Below are 12,873 nucleotides of genomic sequence, written 5' to 3'. Positions count from 1 at the left end.
AATCTCAATTAACTACATGTTTGTGTCAGGGAATTCTGAATCTCAATTAACTACATGTTTGTGTCAGGGAATTCTGAATCTCAAAGAATCTCACTTGACCATGACAATATGTACGAGCACAGGATTACAGATCACCAACATACACTCACAACTCATACAGCAAAATAGTTTTAATATTCATCATTATGTGCTTCCCAAATAACCGCAGAAAATACTCTTTTACAAACAATTATCTAAATCAGGTGCTCAATTAACTACATGTTTGTGTCGGGGAATTCTGAATCTCAATTATCTACGTTTGTGTCGGGGAAATCTGAATCTCAAAGAATCTCACTTGACCATGACAATATGTACGAGCACAAGATTACAGATCACAACATACACTCACAACTCATACAGCAAAATAGTTTTAATATTCATCATTATGTGCTTCCCAAATAACCACAGAAAATACTCTTTTACAAACAATTATCTAAATCAGGTGCTTGTGTGATGTGTGGTGGGTACATTGGGCTATTTCTCATTCCAGCCAATGCACCATGACTGGTATAGCCGTGGTATGTCCTATCCTGTCTGTGGGATGGTGTATATAAAACATCCCTTTCTACTAATGGAAAAATGAAGCTGGTTTCCTCTTTAACACTAAATGTCAAAATTACCAAATGTTTGACATCCAATAGCCTATGATTAATAAATCAATGTGCTCTAGTGGTGTCATTAACAAAATCCCTTTAACTTAAAATTGATAGCAGCACATCTGATGTCATGGCTGTATAACCTGAGCAGTGATATTATAGGTGTTACATAGCTACCTTCCAAGCAAACAAATTGTGTTTTTATTATGATGTTAGTGGTTCACTGACACACACGGGAGCATTGTACACTAAATGATGACATTTGTCATTCTAACAACATCAGCTGGCCGGTTATCCAGGCAATTACAGTTCAATCTGCACAGTAATACTGTAGAAGGTTGTAATCTGATAAACATGTCAATGGGATGTCATGCCTCCATTTACTGGAGATGGGAAAAAAATGTCCGGCAGCTTCTACTAAATTCTTTTAAGCTTTTTCCTAAAAGGCTATTTTGGTATCGCCAAATTGCACACCATTTTTTAGACAGAAAACATAAGTAGAAGAATTGTACAAGGATGAAGCTTTTACATTGAATTCCAGTGACTGAGAATTGCAAGATTCTACATTAACAAGCTTTTAGGGATGTATTCGTAGCTAATCTGGCCCGCTTACAATGTACAGTCTGTTAATTCATCAAAACGTGTCGCCTAAATATGACATGACTTCTATTAAAATTGTAACTTGGTCAAATCACGAGGGAACACTTCATCTTCAATCATTCTGATGTAATTTTGAACACGACTGCCACAAAAAGATTTTTTTTTGTCACTTATTTAATTCTTCAACTTTAACAAGGAAAGTGATTGGCAGATCAATACGTCGGGAAATGAAGTTGGGGACGGGAAATGATCGAATTCCCATTCCATCTTCCTCAAAGACGGCTCTAGTTCACCGGTAAGTAGTGCAGTGATTAAATCTTCTAACCACAAGGATCTGACAGAACGAGTGTTTCGCCGCTCGATGGCTGTCAGATCTGCATGTCTAAGAGCAGGTAACAATAACACAATCATGTCAACCGTTTACTAGCGGTAGAGACCCGTCCTAATACAGGAAAATTACCAGTTACAGCTCAATGAATCAAGTTTTTGTTCAGGTTTTCAATATCTTTCAAAGTAGAAGGGTTTTCAATATCCTTCAACATCTTTCAAAGTAGGTGGATTTTCATTAAACGTTTTAAAGTAAAAGGTTTTTTAATATCTTTCAAAGAAGAGTTTCAATATCTTTCAAATTAGAAGTGTTTTTAATATCTTTCAAAGTATAAGGGTTTAAAATATAGTTCAAAGTAGAAGTGTTTTCAATATCATTTAAAGTAGGAGGGTTTTTAATATCTTTCAAAGTAGAACGATTTTAATATTTTTCCATGTAGGCGAGTTTGCAACATCTTTCAAAGTAGGATGGTTTTCAATATTTTATAAAGTATAATGGTTTTCAATATCTTTCAAAGTAGAAGTAGACTTTCAGTATCTTTCAAAGAAGAAGGGTTTTTAATATCTTTTAAAATAGGCATGTAAATCTGTACAGTAATCTGAAAATGTAGCTGTAATGGAAATGAAAATAGCCAGTGAAAAAAAAGAAAAACAGTTGTCATTTTATTTGAACAAGCCCACTTGCCTCAAATATAGTGTTATATGATTGAAGCCATTCCCAGCCCTGAAGCCATTTCTCATTCCAACCAGTTCTGTAACCATGGATTCCAGAGTTTGGGCATATTGATATGGTTGCAGTGACTACTGGGGCCTGTCTGCTAGACTGCTAGTTATTGTTAGATATGTAATCAGACATATAATATTATACTTGAACATTCAGGGTGTCAGTTATGATTTAAAACACCATGCTATTTACTCAAGGTAGGTATGTTAATCACCATCTTAAAGGGACATACCCAAGTTTTTAAACACTAAGGCATATTTTTTACTTTTTGAGGCATTTTTTATCATACTTTACTTAGATTTTATTGTTTAGATTAGCCATTTCCATACATTGGAAGTGTTTTTGGTCGTCCTGGTGTTTTTAATATCACAAAATGCAGTTCTCATATTTTTAAAAACTCATGTGTGCCTGAGAAGTAACAGTTATGGAGTCAAATTTTGTCCTTTTTTATTTAGGGTATTTCACAATAGATTCATGTTTTACTCAATTGTAACTTTATTCAAATGCATTACAGGTTTGTAGATTAACTAAATTTAGTGTTAATTTTCACCGGTTGAAACTAGGGTCTGTCTCTTTAAAAGTAAATAATCTGCAATGTAATGTGTAACATGTAGTTTAGATGAAATCTGCTGCTGGCCAACTTCTCAAACTTTCTCATACATCCATTTTCATCAGAATCACTAGCACATTTCATCTATCCCAATTAACATTGTGTGCCAGCATAGAACATCAGTTAGTTTCGGGTCACTAGATAAATTACTAAATATACTATCATTTGTCAAGTTACATTTGACAAAAATTGACTCAAAGAAATTCTTCGTATAGGAGAACCAATACTCACTTGCCGAGCTCAATTAATTTTACAGCAAAGCATGTCTGGAATGCATGTCAATAATAAACTCCTTCATATCTGTAATAATACAGCATCAAATGTCACATCTCATCTGCACAGATGTGCATTCTCAAGCTCCCATGAAAAGTTGTATCGAGAAACATTCGGCATGTTGTGACTTCATAATCTGCAGTTTGGAATTTCTCCTAAGCACATTTGCAATTTGGTATTCAGTTTGGATTATAGTACATCTATTGCACACTAACTGTCCTCTGTGATCAAGACATACCTATTGTTTGTAATCTAGAACATGTATTATAAACTATCCTCAATTATCAAGTCATACTTATTGTTTGGATGTTAGTACATGTATTTTAAACTGTCCTCATTACAAGACTGACCAGCTGTTTGGATGCTATTACATACATGTTATTTTAAACTGTTCCAATTACAAGACTGACCAGCTGTTTGGATGCTAGTACATGTATTTTAAACTGTCCCCATTACAAGACAGACCAGCTGTTTGGATGCTAGTACATGTATTTTAAACTGTCCCCATTACAAGACAGACCAGCTGTTTGGATGCTAGTACATGTATTTTAAACTGTCCCCATTACAAGACAGACCAGCTGTTTGGATGCTAGTACATGTATTTTAAACTGTTCCAATTACAAGACTGACCAGCTGTTCGGATGCTAGTACATGTATTTTAAACTGTTCCCATTACAAGACTGACCAGCTGTTTGGATGCTAGTACATGTATACTACTCAAAAGAATTTAAGGGTCAAAAATTTATAACCAAATAAGTTTCAGAGTGTATTAGATTGATGATGTAAACTACACCAAAAATTTAATTTATTGTTCCATATTTACAAAAAACCACAAATAAACGTCACTGTATACAAGAAAGTCAAATGACATGCTGTCAAAGTTGAAGGTTGTCAAACATGGATTTTACACATTAGAACATTCGTTTAATAGTGTGTGAATCCACCCCTGGCGTGAATACACTCGACACATCGTTGCCTCATGCTGTTGATCAGACGTCTGAAGAACTCTTGGGGAATGGCCTGCCACTCTGCCATAAGAAGTTGACCCAGATCATGAAGGTTGGCCGGAGGGGCATGGTTATCCCGAACTCTCCTGCCTAATTCGTCCCAGGCGTGCTCTATTGGGGCCAAGTCAGGCGAATATGCTGGCCAATCCATCCTGGCGATACCTTGTTGTCTGAGAAAGTCCGTTACCACCCTGGCGCGGTGGGGTCTGGCATTGTCATCCTGCAGAACTGCCCCGCCGCCAATCTGCTGAAGGCCTGGGAGAACCAACGGCCGGATAATCTCATTCAGATAGCGGATTCCATTCAGATTGCCATCCACCACATAGAGGGGGGTCCTGTGGTGGATAGAGATGCCGCCCCACACCATGACGCTGCCACCACCGAACCGGTGACGTTGTCTAACGTTAACGTCAGCGAAGCGCTCCCCAGGACGTCTGTAGACAAGAACCCGACCGTCATTGAACTGGAGACTAAACCTGGACTCATCAGTGAACATCACTCGACCCCACTGAACACGTTGCCACCGCAGATGAAGTGTGCACCAGTGACGTCTGGCCGTTCTGTGACGTGGTACGAGTGGTGGTCGAACAGCCTGGCAACGGCAGCGTAGATTATTGGCTCTCAGACGATTGCGTATGGTTTGATCAGACACTCGAGTTCCAGTCGCAGTCTGCAGATTGTCACGTAATTGGCGTGCAGTGGTTGTGCGTTGACGTAGAGCCATATTGGTGATGTAGCGGTCCTCTCTATCTGTAGTGCTTCGGGGTCTTCCCGAACGTGGACAATTTCGAACAGAATTCGTTGCTTGGTACCGTTGCCACAGTCGGCCAACGACACTCTGACTGACACCAAGTCTCAGAGCAACATTTCTTTGCGTATTGCCATCCTGAAGCCAAGCAATAGCCCTTCCTCGATCTTCGATAGTCAGTTGACGTCGTACCATTGTCGAATTTGGAGTGTGCACCGTACACGAACGCAAGCTCCAATTATACGGAAATTCAGCATTGGGAACATGGAATACACATGCAAAGCGTGCAAATGAAGCGGTTTGTGAAAAAGCAAGTTATGGGCACTTAGCAGACCTTTCACTTTCGCCCTAATTTACGTGCAAATGTAAGCATGTTTTCACCATTAGAACTAGTCGACAGTGTCAATGACAGTGGATTTTAATTCATTTATGGGTTGCTTAGACCCACTTTCGTCAAAATGGAACAATACCATGCGTGACATTATGGTCTAGCTAATATAATTGACATTCAGAAAATAATGTCGAAAATATCGTCTGACCCTTAAATTCTTTTGAGTAGTATATTTTAAACTGTCCCCATTACAAGACAGACCAGCTGTTTGGATGCTAGTACATGTATTTCAAACTGTTCCCATTACAAGACTGACCAGCTGTTTGGATGCTAGTACATGTATTTTAAACTGTCCCCATTACAAGACAGACCAGCTGTTTGGATGCTAGTACATGTATTTTAAACTGTCCCCATTACAAGACAGACCAGCTGTTTGGATGCTAGTACATGTATTTTAAACTGTTCCAATTACAAGACTGACCAGCTGTTTGGATGCTAGTACATGTATTTTAAACTGTCCCCATTACAAGACAGACCAGCTGTTTGGATGCTAGTACATGTATTTTAAACTGTTCCCATTACAAGACTGACCAGCTGTTTGGATGCTAGTACATGTATTTTAAACTGCCTTCATTACAAGACTGACCAGCTGTTTGGATGCTAGTACATGTATTTCAAACTGTTCCCATTACAAGACTGACCAGCTGTTTGGATGCTAGTACATATATTTTAAACTGTCCCCATTACAAGACAGACCAGCTGTTTGGATGCTAGTACATGTATTTTAAACTGTCCCCATTACAAGACAGACCAGCTGTTTGGATGCTAGTACATGTATTTTAAACTGTTCCAATTACAAGACTGACCAGCTGTTTGGATGCTAGTACATGTATTTTAAACTGTCCCCATTACAAGACAAGACCAGCTGTTTGGATGCTAGTACATGTATTTTAAACTGTCCCCATTACAAGACAGACCAGCTGTTTGGATGCTAGTACATGTATTTTAAACTGTTCCAATTACAAGACTGACCAGCTGTTTGGATGCTAGTACATGTATTTTAAACTGTCCCCATTACAAGACAGACCAGCTGTTTGGATGCTAGTACATGTATTTTAAACTGTTCCCATTACAAGACTGACCAGCTGTTTGGATGCTAGTACATGTATTTTAAACTGCCTTCATTACAAGACTGACCAGCTGTTTGGATGCTAGTACATGTATTTTAAACTGTCCCCATTACAAGACTGACCAGCTGTTTGGATGCTAGTACATGTATTTTAAACTGTCCCCATTACAAGACTGACCAGCTGTTCGGATGCTAGGACATGTATTTTAAACTGTCCCCATTACAAGACTGACCAGCTGTTCGGATGCTAGGACATGTACTTTAAACTGTCCTCAATTGTCAAGACAGACCTGTTTTTTGGATGCTAGAACATGTATTTTAAATGTCATCGATTATCAAGACTGACCTGCTGTTCTGCTGTTTCAGCCCGAGCCTCCGACAGAGACAGTTTGTCCTCAAGGGCCTGCATCTGAAAATATACAGGGGAGATAAATTCATACAAAACAAGTCTTAAACTTTATTTTCATCTGAATTTATATAGTTGAAATAAGCTCTTCAAACCTAGATGGATGATGTTTTTGATAGCTTAAAATAGAGCTGCATTGAGCATTCTTACTTGTCCACTTGACATTTGGCTTAGCCATGCATTTTTTCACTTGTCAGGACAAATGAGGCACAGCGGAAGCAAGCTGACTGAGCTCGAGGGTGCAAAGCAAAGTTTCTAGGGAGTTTATGCTCCCCCATAACATTTTGAAAACTAGATGTCCTGAAATGCATTTCCTACATTCTACAAGTAAAATTCATCTCTGTCTTAAAATTTACTACTAATAATATTTTTGATTCAGAATTATTGGTGGGGTTGGTAATTAGAGCTCCCCCCATCCCTCCTGTTCTGCTGTGCCTGCAAATGAACAAGTGCTTATTTCAAGATGGCTTTATCAAATCTAGGTAAGATTTTGAAGTTGAATAACTTTTGAAATTTTGAATTTTGAATATATTATAATTGTGTCTGTCATACTGCCGTATTCTCGGAGTAGAATTTTGACCCTGCTAAGATCAGTGCACTGACAGACTCTAGTGTTACCCTAAGAAAAAACAGATACGAGTTGTTTTTTTGTTTGTTTTTTTAACGACACCACTAGAGCACATTGATTTATTAATCATTGGCTATTGGATGTCAAACATTTGGTAATTTTGATACATAGTCTGAGAGATGAACACGCTACATTTTTCCATTAGTAGCAAGGGATCTTTTATATACACCATCCCACAGACAGGATCGCACATATCACAGCCTTTAATATAGCAGTCATGGTGCACTGACTGGAATGAGAAATAGCCCAATGGGCCCACCGACAGGGACTGATCCTAGACCGACCACACATCAAGTGAGCGCTTTACCACTGAGCTACGTCTACCCCCACAGATAAGAGACTCTGAAAGAAAATCTTCAACAAGAAAGATCCTGTACATGTTACCCAACACAAAATGTCTGATAACTGCTCGTGATAACTTCTGTTTTTCTTGTTCCAGAGAAGTTGCTACGACCTACATGTGCTAGATATTACATAAGTTTCTTTCAAATCTTGTGCCTGTTGCTTTCAAATCTGCCATAACCTAGAGGGTTGTAGGTGAGCTGTCAGACATCCAGGTGGTGGGGAATGGGACTGGGAAGGGGACCAATTGGTGAGCTAGGTACAGTCTATGCCATGACCATCAAGGCAAGTTGAAGATCACTCTCCTGAAATGGTGTTATGTGAGCAATCACATGAATTTTAAATAAAACAAAATATATTAACATTGTTATTGCAAGGTGATCAAATTGTCTCTTTCCTAAAACTTTCCAGGTGAGTGTGAACACTGAGGTAGGTTCAGGGTGGATGGGTGAATGAATGAGAAGAATTTTATTTTAATATATAACATTCACTGAACAATGCATAAATGAATTATTACATTTTCTTTGCATCTATATACATTTTCTTTGCATCTATACACTTTACAGCAATCAGACTGATCCAGAGTATGAATCTCATATGATACAGTTATACAGTATCATATTGCTATATGAGGGCCATGATACATCAATTCAGGACAGCTGTATCACGATACAATACAATACATTTATACAGTTGCCAAAAAATATCTGTGTGTTGCCTCTACGTTTGTACCATCTGAAAGGGTTTTCAGTATAGCAAGGAATGTTGTAACTGCCCAGCGGTCTGCACTGAAACCAAAACATGTTAACAAGTTCTTTTTTCTCAAGAAAAACATGAAATTCCATTGAACTGCATTGAACAAGCATGTTATATTCATTTTTTGTTGTTGAAGATTTCCCATTTGTATTTCAAAACATTTTAATTTCATTTGTCATGTGACACTAAAACTATCCTGTAATACAGCTTGTGTCATGTCTTAAATTTTGATTAAGTTTATCATGTTTTATAAACTTGAACTAAACAGTTTAATTATCGATGATTGATATGACAAGTTAAGTATCACGATACGTATAAAATAGCGATCTCCCGTATCGTTACAGTTCTACCCTCTATGCAAGGTCATATCGTTTTTTCGGTTCATACTTGCATGAACCAAAATATAATTGCAGTTAATTCTTACACCCCAGCACAAAAATACACATCAGCTATTGGATGTCAAAAAAGGTAAGTATATGGAAATATTATGAACAGTTCATTCAATACAGATTTGTCAATTTGAAAGTAAAATATACTTGTAGTAACCTACCTAGATCAAACTGGCATAAGCATGATAAAAACATGGTTAAACTGAGTCGGTGAAAACATTTAATCATGGAACTTTAATTGCAATTAATAAACAGAGCTTTCTTTTTTTTCACAGCTATATAATTGTTTTAATCTAACACAATGATAATCAGTCACAAAAAAAGAAGCCGCAAATATAGAATGATTTATTAACTCTGAAATGAATCAATAATAAAAGAAATTAATAAGTTGTTGGATTATTATAATTATAAAATATTTAATATTGTATTCAATATCTTTTATATCTGCCTACTTATACTAATATCAAGTTCAAAAAACAGGTGATGTTAGCAAAGACATTGTCTAAGAATATGTCACTGTAAAGTATTAAACCAACAACCATCACAAAGGTAGTGCTGGTTTTAGGTCTGCCAAGTCTTATTTGTGCAAAACAAAATCAGAGAAACGAATATCCAAGAATGGACTTTGAGAATCAACGATAAGTGATGTCGTATTCATGGCAGCGTGTATGATATTCCTGTTTACGTTCAACAGGCACAATACGGGCTCAGAGATCTGCGTGAAGAAACTTATTTTGACAAGATAAAGCCAATCAAATGATGATGAAATGTCAAACACCACAATGTTGCCATACAAACAGTGCTTGTTGATTTTCACCACAGATAATATGGCAGAGTTGGCCCAATATTGCAATAATAGAATGACAGTTTGATAAACCGATTTGATGAGATCCCTGTGGAACACGAATCAATATATTTCATATCATCTTTGCGCAGATTCGACAAGTTGTGTCAATATGCATGGAGGAGGCCTCATATGGACATAGCCCCGAGGATGAGTGAAGCTGTGTTTATCCCATTTAAGCTAATAGGAAACATAACAGAATAAATATCAAAACAACTGCATGATGACCCCTTTAAACACCTCACTGTAAACTATACTTTGTGTTAAAGGCAACACATTTAAAGTGAAACAGAATTTTACAAAGTTGGTAAAAAGAAAGAAAGAAATGTTTTAACGACACACTCAACATATTTTAAGTATGGTTATATGCCTTTTTACATATGGTTATGGATCAGTGGTCCACAGACAGAATTAGAGAGGAAACCCACTGCCACCTCTCCATGAGCTGCTCTTTTCGATTAGCAGCAAGGGATCTTTTATAAGCATCCTTCCACAATCAGGATAATTCACGTCATGGCCTTTGAGGGTTTGGTTATAGAGCAATGGCTGGAATGAGAAATAGCCCAATGTGCCCACCGACGGGGGTTGATCTTAGATTGACCACGCATCAGGCAAGCACTTTACCACTGGGCTACGTCCTGCCCGAGTTGTTAGAAATAGTTAACCAGGGCTCACCCTGTCCATTGCCATATTAGCCAATGGCTCATTTTTATACAGAGTGGCTAAAAATGTGTATTTGTCTAATAAATTATTCCTTAAATTAACCACATTTTAATAATTGTTAAGGAAATACTCTACATATCTGTAAATTAGTTAAACCAAACTTTGTTCCTGTGTGAGCCCAGGTTAATACTAAATACTACTATTGTTTGAAAATTAGATGGCAAGCAATGTGACACGATAACCAAAGATCATAAAAGATTTGAAGAACACCGGTATAAAATGAATTAAATTTGACTGTCAAATTAAGTTATTGAAAAATTATTAAAAATAAATAAAGTAAATTCAGATGGCATGTGGTACATTCCTGTTCAAATTGGTTGTAAAAAAGAAAGAATGATATAAAAATAAATAGAGAAAAAAGAAACTCTTAAAAAGGAAACAGGAAAAACAAAAAAGGGAAAGAAAGAAAATACCCAGCATTGCCATGTTTATGTTTATCATGTACCGTATATCTTCGCCTATAAGTCGAATTTTTTCACCCAAAAATTATTTTATAACTTGGGGGGTCGACTTATAAGACGGTAAAAAAAATTCAACAAAAAATATTACTGTTTTGTGGATTATTTTACAAGTTTTATTGTTGAAGTATGCCATGTATTTATACTCAAATATGTTAATTTGACACATTTATTTTTTATAACCTATTTTTTTTGGCATTAGAACGGTTTTGGTTATGCGAAAAGGCGTACGATCTCACTCACATGCCAAGACAACAGTCCACTTAGTTAAATTAACAGTCATCACTAATAGTAAAAATGTAAACAATACTAACTACCTGTTGCCTGAGTTTATTTTGAAATCTGGTCACTGGCATTAATGGTTGTTCAAACAATGTTTTGGCGGTGATTAACTTCATGAATATTACTGAGCTTTCCCTTAAAATAGACTGATCTCTGCAGTTCACTATCTAGAGCAATAGGGACACACATCATTTGGTACAAAAACCAGTGTACTTTCCAGAGTTATCCTCCTTACATGTATTAATATGGCGGCAAAACGTGATACTTTCAGTTTTATCGTAGTGATCTGTTGTCAGTGTTTATAAATAAAGTTGTTGTCTGTGCACAAAACCATCTGTACAGTACTATACAGTAACAGTCAAACAGCTTTCACTCTCTACTAAGGGAATATTTCGTTTTGATGCTATGTAATAATGATAGTTTGATTGGAATAGTCTGATTATATTGCGATGTACAAAACGTGAAAACCGAAGTTTGTAAAATAATTTTCTTTTGTTCAAATATTATTGTTCTCATGTGCTGAAAATAAGAAATATTTCAATATTTATAAGTAGTTTTTCATGGGTCGACTTATAAACGGGTCAATAAAAAAATACGTTTTCAGGGCTTGAAATTAGGGACTCGACTTATAGCCGAGATCGACTTACAGGCGAAGATATACGGTATATTAATTTATAAAGTGCATATTGATGGGATTTGAACCTAGTACATTCTCTCACATGGTGTTTGACAGTGCGTGACGTTAAGCACATGTCCAACCAGACATCCACTATTAACTGGAGGTAGAGATCAAAAATGAGTTGACACCATCACCACTGCAGAAAAACTAATACCTGAAACATGTTGATTGAAGCAAAAAAAAAAAGTCTCTGACAGTAATTCACATGTCTGTGAATTCTCACAGCACACAGTTAATGGAATATGTTAAATAAGTATTCACACTTTCTAGTTTCCAGTGTCAATTTTTGTAGGAAGGTAGGTAACTAGTTAACACACTCATATACCACTAGGGTTTTGAACAGGTCAATTTTGGAACTTTAGTCTGACCAGAAACAGGGTTTTTTTCCTTTTTTTCTCTTTTTTTTCGCACTTCATGTATTGTTTTTGTGAGTAAATAAAAAAAAATCACATCAAATTTTTTAATGGAGGTGAGCATACTTTACCTCATTTAGTTTTGGGGCAAAAATAACCAAGAACTAAACACACTAAATCAGAATAAAATCACACTAAATGGAAATCAGAATAAAATAACACTAAATGGAAATCAGAATAAAATCACACTAAATGGAATGAATTATTCAATATATATCGGTGGTCTTCACAATTCCATTTAAAAATTACTATGTACTACTGTAAAACATGAAATTAATGTCTGAGAGAAACTAATGTGAAAAATGTGGCTATGTAGTATTTAACAGAAACAAGCCAAAATAAAACAGACAGTTCAGAAGTATGTCAATGCTCTCTAACATTCCATTTTAGCCATGTTGGACCCTCTGCTAATAAACAAAATAAATCGTATTTACATTCCACACCATTCTGGTGGCACCATATCTATTCCCAGCAAGCCAAACTGCTCATACCTGGGGCAATCCAATAGTGATGTTGATCTAGTTTACAAAAGCTGCAGCATGGATCCACGCAATAAGAAGGTAATTTAG

At 36.5% G+C, this 12,873-nt stretch overlaps 1 protein-coding gene across 2 annotated transcripts in view; it reads right to left on the bottom strand.

Annotated features, from left to right (window-relative positions):
- Nucleotides 1-12,873, bottom strand: part of LOC121371726 (pleckstrin homology domain-containing family H member 2-like) — a 179,626-nt gene that overhangs the window by 131,870 nt on the left and 34,883 nt on the right. For both annotated transcript variants that reach the window (XM_041497826.1, XM_041497827.1), the window contains exon 3: nucleotides 6,731-6,793. In XM_041497826.1, the coding sequence (XP_041353760.1) occupies nucleotides 6,731-6,793 (63 nt within the window). The remainder of the gene's footprint in view (nucleotides 1-6,730; nucleotides 6,794-12,873) is intronic.

This window comes from Gigantopelta aegis, chromosome 4 (genome assembly GCF_016097555.1).
Source record: "Gigantopelta aegis isolate Gae_Host chromosome 4, Gae_host_genome, whole genome shotgun sequence".
Lineage (NCBI taxonomy): Eukaryota > Metazoa > Mollusca > Gastropoda > Neomphalida > Peltospiridae > Gigantopelta > Gigantopelta aegis.
Note: the sequence above shows the minus strand (reverse complement) of the source record. Positions and strands in the feature narration are given on the sequence as shown.